General features: G+C 42.2%; 1 protein-coding gene and 1 non-coding gene across 2 annotated transcripts; one reads left to right on the top strand and one right to left on the bottom strand.

The window, feature by feature from the left end:
* Positions 1 to 461: 461 nt before the first annotated feature.
* On the bottom strand, positions 462 to 6,610 carry LOC145633033 (uncharacterized). The gene is made up of 2 exons (XM_081685340.1): positions 5,054 to 6,610; positions 462 to 470 (listed from the first exon to the last, which is right to left on the bottom strand). The coding sequence occupies exons 1-2, from the start codon at positions 6,608 to 6,610 to the stop codon at positions 462 to 464; spliced, it is 1,566 nt and encodes a 521-aa protein (XP_081541466.1).
* Positions 6,611 to 6,791: 181 nt separating this feature from the next.
* Positions 6,792 to 6,897, top strand: LOC145633449 (small nucleolar RNA R71). Its single transcript, XR_014112774.1, has one exon. It is a non-coding gene; the product is annotated as a small nucleolar RNA R71 (small nucleolar RNA).
* Positions 6,898 to 7,412: the final 515 nt, after the last annotated feature.

Genomic DNA, 7,412 nt, shown 5'->3' with positions numbered 1-7,412 from the left:
TTTAATAGCTATCTCGCGCCCGGCCGGGCGCGTCACCGGGCGCTCCTCCCGCCCGGCCGGGCGCGCCTCCGGGCGCCAGCCTTTTTGGCCGGGCGGATCATTTGGGCCAATATTTGGACTTCGATTGGGCTCCAATTCTTCGGGCCAATCTGGGTTTCCTCTTTGGGTCTTGAATACTCGGTTCAAACGCCCCGGTATCACCTCTATCGAGCCCTAAATCACCGGTTCGATGGCTCCAACCGGCCCTGGGCTATAAAATCTGGTCGTGCTTCTCCAGTGCTTGTGATTGCTCCTAAATATCTCGGGAAAATACTCCAAAAGCATAAATCCCTGCAAAAGTCAACCAAATCTACGAAAACACTAGCAAACACCAATTAGTAATAAAAGTGGCTCTAAAGAGCCAAAAACACTACTAATTATGACCAAGGGACGGGGGTAAAATACTATATAAAATGGATACATCACCAGATCTACAGGAAGTTAAAAGCGTGAGTAAATGCTGACTAACAGGTAGGGCAAAACTTTATAGGGAATAATGTTTACCTCTACGACCTTCCAGAAAGCAGACAAAGCGATGTTCGTCCTAAAGGACCGGTGGCGACACGAGTCCCTCAGCGCGCGAACGAAGTCAGTGTAGGCCAAGCTGGCCCAGTCATAAGTCCCGATCCGCTGGAGATCGCGAACAGCAGGAAGGTAGTAAAGCAACGCCCTACTACCCCTGTTAGGGGAGAATGTTCCTGACAACAACATCAGCACAAAGATGCGCACCCGGTTCTCTCGGGTGGTCGCATCGTCATCAAGAGCCGCTACCAGCGTCGAGCGGCAAATTCCCCTAGCACTGAACTGAGTCGTCTCGACCTCAGCTCGAGCTCGAACAGCAATCGGCCCCAACAGCTCCTCGACCTCTGGAGAAAAGACGTCGATCCCGCCGTCGAACGGCAGCGGCACAGAAGTAAACTCCAGTCCTGTGATGAGACTGAAGTCTGTAGGAGTGACCATCATCTCACCCCAGGGAAAATGAAAGGTGTTGGTGGTATCCCAGAAGAACTCCACCAAAGCGCGTACTACATGGTGACCCCCGCTGGAGGCGACCATAGCCTCGGAGGTCTCAAACAAGGCAACTAGTCCGCAAGACTCCCATAGGAGTTTCGTCTCTCGGTCCCTGGCGATATGCATCCTGTACAAATCGCCTAGACCATCACAGCCAGAGCCGTGATGACGTGTCCTCCCAGGCTCGGTTCCCCGTCTCACCCTCTCAGAAATGTGGTGGACAGGGGCAAAGAACAAGGTCCGCTCATCCCACTCCGGGAATCGACCAAGCGAAGTGGACGGTAGTGTCGTCCTCCACGGGCTCATGCTCCTGTCTAGAGTTTTGGGACCGTGAACCTGAACCTCGTTGTCTAGCCATACTACATTGTGCAGAATCATCATGAATTAAGGTTCTATAGTATCTAAAGGTTCGCCTAGCCGCATGATACTATGTTCGCAAAAAAAAAAAAAAAACAGAGTACGTAGTACTAAAACAGAGCACAAATTCAAATTGAGCATGACAGCATTTTTTCAAGCAATCAAATAATTTCTTGCAACACTATAGTGATTATTGTGACAAATTGAACAAGAATTGCTAGCAAAATATCAAGAACAAGCCACATTGTTCTTCACGACCTTAAGAGGTCCAACAATGGCGGATTGCTCATTTCTTCGCCAAATTGAGTCAAACAAGTCTCAAATTACTCCCAAGGCAATATACAAACATAAACAAGCAATTTCATGGCACAAAACTTGATAAACAAAGCAAATTGAGCATTGTAAATTTCGAATTTTCATGAAATTCGTGAATAAACATGCCAAGAATTCATAAAAACCGGTGTGAGTTTGAGGAAAACTTACATAGATCGGGAATATAGATGAAAAGAGCTTTGATTTGCAAAAAATTTGAGCGAATTCGGTTGAGAAACGAGCAAGCAACGATCAATTGAAGTTTTCGGACTTCTCTCGGGCAGTTTCGCGACGAACAGAGCAAGAAATGAACGAAAACGGGAATTTAAAGAGATTCCCGTGCTAGCGCCAGTCCCTAGGCATTGGCGTCACTTTCTATGCTTGGCGCCTGACGCCAACGTCAGCGCCTGGCGCTAATGCCATATGGCTGGCGCTGATGGATTTTCATCGACGCCAAAGCAGCCAGCCACCTGTTGGGGTTGTGCTAGCTTTCTGCAATATATTTTGGGTTCCTTGGTACGCCAGTTAGCCCCTCTAAGCAATTTAACATGATTAAGTAATCGGCTTGATTACGTAGAGTGATCGACCTGATGAAAAGATCGTCTCACTTAGCTTAAAGCGCCTAAGCATTGGCTCATTAGCGAAAGGCACCGACATATAGGTTCATTAGCGAAAGGCACCGACGTATAGGTTCAAGAGCAAAAGGCACCGACGTATAGGTTCAAGAGCAAAGGGCACCGACATACAGATTCAAAGCAAAAGAGCGCCGACGTACACGCATAGCAAAGGCAAAGTTCAGGCGAACTTTTAAAGATCGACGGGCGTGGATCTTCGGTATTTTCTTTGGGAAAATTATCGCATCAAATGAGGATGACTTCAAGAGAAGATGTCTTCGGCATCATTCCCTAGCTTGCGGAAAGTTGTCACAAACAACTTAAGGTAATTTCGGGCGAAATTGTCTTCGATCATAGTTCCTGAGGCATGGAAGATGATCATAATGCGGATGAGAATTATTTCAAGAGAAATAATTTTCGATGATATTCCCTTGGACGTGGAATATTGTCATAGCGGGGAGGATAGTTTCGGGCGAAGCAATCTTCTAATTTGGAAGCAGTTACAAGGCGTAGCGGTTTTCAAGCGGGATATCGTTCTCTAGCTTGCAGGAGGTCATCGAAACAACAGCAGCAGCAACAATCGATTACTTTCAGAGACGTGTGCTCGACGGTGCAAGATACGCGTTTCTTAACTATTTTATCTGTTTAACTAATGCTAGTTTTGCAGGTATCGGCGTTACAAGATTGATTTAGGATCGCAGAACGTCCTGAATCATTCTCCGTCCCTATCGATACTTTGGCTTTCGTTTTCCGAAACTTGTGTTTCTCCAAACTCAGTCAAAGTGGGGGCTTCTGTAGACACCCATTTGTGTCTCCCCAAAACCAAAACCAGTGATGAGTGTCTTTCACGTCGAATCATAATCGAATGAAACGAAGTGTGGAAAGGTCTAGTGTTGCGGAAAGTTTTATTTCTTTTCTCTTCTCCTTGTTTTTGAAAACTTTATTTTAAGAAAACAGCCAATCCAGTTTTGTTGGTCCATGATATGGGTCCAATAGTGGTATAGTTGGATGGGGCTTTCAAAGACCTTTCCAATGATATATTATAAGCCCAATTCCGATGAATGTTGAGGAAATTATGGCCAATTTACTAAACTGGGCCTAGTTTGAGCTTTAAGTACGGCCCAATGATCTAGGGGAGGGCCTAATATAATTTATCATTCCTAATGTAATTAGGAATGGTTTTAGTCTTCTAGAACATTCTAGAAGGTCTTATCATTCCTAATTCAATTAGGACTCTTCAGAGTTTTAATCAAGATCAAATAGCATTTTCGATTGAAATTATATTATTTTATCTTCCAGTACAGGAAATTTATCAGATTTTCGAAAACGCGTGGAAAATCAGTTTGGCGTCCAACCCCAGGCCTTGGCGCCTGGAACCAGGATTGGCGCCAGGCGCTAGCCATTGATCCTGGCGCCAACTAGCCAGGGCTGGCGCCAAAGTGTTTTTGCGATCTCTAGACTCTGTTTTGTTAAATTATCTTTTTTGGATGATTTTCTCTATAAATATCGTATCTAAAACTCCGTTTTCATTCACCAAGATTAACCAATTATCAATATTCATTCATCAACTCTTTTCATTCACAAATTATTCATCAATTAGCATTCATCTACAATCAAATCATTCATCAACATCATTCATTCTTTGGTATTCTTTTTTAAACCTTGCTTTTTAACACAAAATTCCGCATTCACAAGATCTTGAAACACCTAGCCATATTCGAAGTTGCCTTCGTCCTAGACGTGAAAGGTTTTAATTTCTGAGGGTTTGGTCCCAAATCTCTCTTTCAATCATTTAATTTAATTGCTTTGATTATTATTTTCCTTGAAGTTACTAACGTGTGTATTTTGTTATTAGAAAGAGATACGAGGCATCCAAGTAAGTACTTTAGTGGTTTTTATTGATTTTATGATGTAGACATCATGTTTATATTGTTGTTATGATTCCTAGTATCATGTCTAGGGTATTTTTAATATTAAATATGATTGTTATGATGCTTCCTATTCTCTTCCTAATATTAATTCATGTTAGTATCATGTTAGGGCTAAAGATTTGATTTTTATTGCTTAGTGACATGCTAGGGTTTGTTATTAATCTTGTTAGTATCATGCCTAGGATCTTGCTATGCTTTAACATGATTATTATGATTGATATTATTGTTATTAATGATGTTGATTATTTATTATGTTTCTTGATACACATTATTTTATATTGTTATTGCTTGATCACCTTTATTGCATGTTTAAAGGGAATTGGTATTTGCAATCACGCTTAATAAGATATTTAATAATCTTGTTAGGGTAATTGTGATTATAATTCAAGTGATCGCCAATAATAGTTTATTTGTGCATTAAATTCAACCAACATAGATTAAGCAGGTTTAGGGTTAATCCTATTGATTGTATGTTAGTCAGAAAGTGCACATGAATACGAGCAGAATAAAGTAGAGGCCTATTATTAGGGCAGGTTCAATCTCTTTTAGGTTGGATTTGTACCATCATCCCCGAACCCTTATTTGGTTCATGACCTTATGGAGTTGACGATCTCTTGGATCGTTAAGGGGTGTAACCTTCACCTCGTGAATAGTTTACAAGTTCCTTAAAAACTTGTTGGCGACTCTTTTACTCTATCTTCTTCCCTTTTGGACACCACCGTACTTTAGTGTATGATCACAGTGGGGTTCAAGCTAGTGGGATTTTAAAGGCTTGAAATTATTCCCTACAATCCTGCAACAAGTATTCTCAAGCATAGGCGACTTCATCGCATTGGTTAGATTAAAAGTCATTGTATCATCACCAACAGACAAAGTAAGGGACCCAGACTTGACATCAATAACAGCACCTGTAGTACACAAGAAAGGTCTACCTAAAATGATCGGGATATTACTATCCTCCTCCATATCCAAAACTACAAAGTCAACAGGAATGAAAAATTTCCCAACCCGAACGGGGACATCCTCTAGAACACCTAAAGGGTATTTTATAGAACGGTCCTCCATTTGCAAGGTGATTTGTGTGCATTTTAAAGCTCCCATATTCAACCTGTTACAATTAGAAAGAGGCATAACAGACACACTAGCACCTAAGTCACATAAAGCTTTATCAATGAATAATGCACCTACATGACATGGGATGGAAAAACTACCAGGGTCCTTAAGCTTAGGTGGGGATTTATTTTGCAATATAGCACTACACTCTGCAGTTAGAGCGACTGTTTCTACACCACCAAAGTCTTTCTTCTTAGTAATCATTTTCTTTAAAAACTTTGCATACATTGGAACTTGAGAGACCAAATCAGTAAAAGGAACAGTTACCTCAAGGTTCTTGACCATAGTCAAGAACTTACCAAATTGTTGATCTACCTTGGTCTTTTGCATTCGATGTGGGAATGGTAGCTTTGGCTCGACGGATGGAGGCTCAGAACCTTTCTTTTTCTCTTTCTCAGCATCACTTGCTTTAGCTTTCCCATCTTTTGAGGTGGGAACATTATCTAAGGCCTTCTCTGCAACCTCACCATTCTCCTTCTCAAGATTTGCATCATCAGTAGGCATTTGTGGCCCTTCATAACTGACACCACTACGAGTAGTGATAGCATTGGCGGTCTCCTTAGGGACCGGTTGTCCTGGTAAGTGGCCAGGTTGCCTTTGGATATTGGTACCTGCGACTTGCGCGATTTGGTTCTCCAAATGCTTTGTCGTATTTTTCAACTCCTTGATGCTATCTTCAGTGTTTTGCTTCATGGATGCCATCATTCTCATGAGGTCAGACATAGTAGGCTCTTGAGTGCTAGCATTTCCATGAGTAGGTTGTTGAGGCGGTCTATTGAAACCCGGAGGATGATGAGAGGCCCCTTGTTGATGTTGTGGAGGCCTTGTAACATATTGCTGAGGTTGAGGGTTCTGAGGCTGTGACCACAGTTGCTGAGGTTGTGCCCATTGTTGCTGAGGTTGAGGATTTTGAACATTATTGCTTTTGTATGAAAGGTAGGGATGATTCCTCCAACCTGGATTGAATGTGTTAGAATACGGATCATTTGGTTGCCTTTGTTGAAAGGCATTCACCTGCTCCATCTTATTGGTGTCTTGAGAATTCTGAGCACATTGATATCCAAAATGACCCTGTATACCACATAATTCACAAAAAAAATTAGTTTGTGAAGGTTGAGAAGACATAGCATTAACAGATAAAAGAGAAGATTCTTGAGCGGCCTGCAATGCTTCAATCTTTGCAGTTAATTGAGCCATTTGAGATGTCATGAGTGAATAGGCTTCAACTTCCATCTTCCCTTTCTTTGGTCACGTTCTTGGAGATGAGAAGTGGTTGGCTGCAAGATTTGCAAGAAAATCATACCCTTCCTCGATTGTCTTGTCAAAGAAAACACCACCTGCAGCAGAATCAACAATACATTTAGTCTCGGGTTCTAGTCCGTTATAGAAAATACGAACAAGATTCCACTTTTCAAAATTGTGATGCGGGCATGATCGTTGAAGATCTAAGAATCTATCCCATGCTTCCCTAAGAGATTCCCCCGACTCTTGAGAAAATGTTGATATTTGATGTCGAATCTTTTCAGTTTTTTCAGGGGGAAAATATTCTTTGAGGAATGCTTGAGAAATCTTGCTCCACTCCGTCTCCTCGACAGTGTTCAACCACTTTTGAGCTCTATCGCAAAGGGAAAATCCGAACAACATTACCTTCAATTGATCTTGAGTGACTCCTTTGTGATGAACAGTGGAGCATAATTGTTGAAATCGCTACAAGTGATTAATCGGCTCGTTAGTAGGATGGCCACTAAATTGATTTTGTTGGACCATACTGAGCAACGCGGGTTTGATTTCGAAGTTCTCTGCAGTGATTGCTGGCATTTTAAGACCCGTTGGAATGCCATCTTGGGATGGTACTCCGTAAGAATTCAGAGACCAATTATCAGTCATCTCTTTGTGTGTGTCAGACTGTGTTGTAGAGCCCTTCTGTGAGTGGGTCTTTTTCTGCTTCCCTTTCCCTTGTTTTTTGAGTTGCCAAAGGGTCTTGTCCAAGTCCGGATCCGTAGGGATCAAATCACCTGTTCGTTTTGACCTGGGC

Source organism: Chenopodium album, chromosome 5, assembly GCF_948465745.1.
Source record: "Chenopodium album chromosome 5, dcCheAlbu1.1, whole genome shotgun sequence".
Classification (NCBI taxonomy): domain Eukaryota; kingdom Viridiplantae; phylum Streptophyta; class Magnoliopsida; order Caryophyllales; family Amaranthaceae; genus Chenopodium; species Chenopodium album.
Note: the sequence above shows the minus strand (reverse complement) of the source record. Positions and strands in the feature narration are given on the sequence as shown.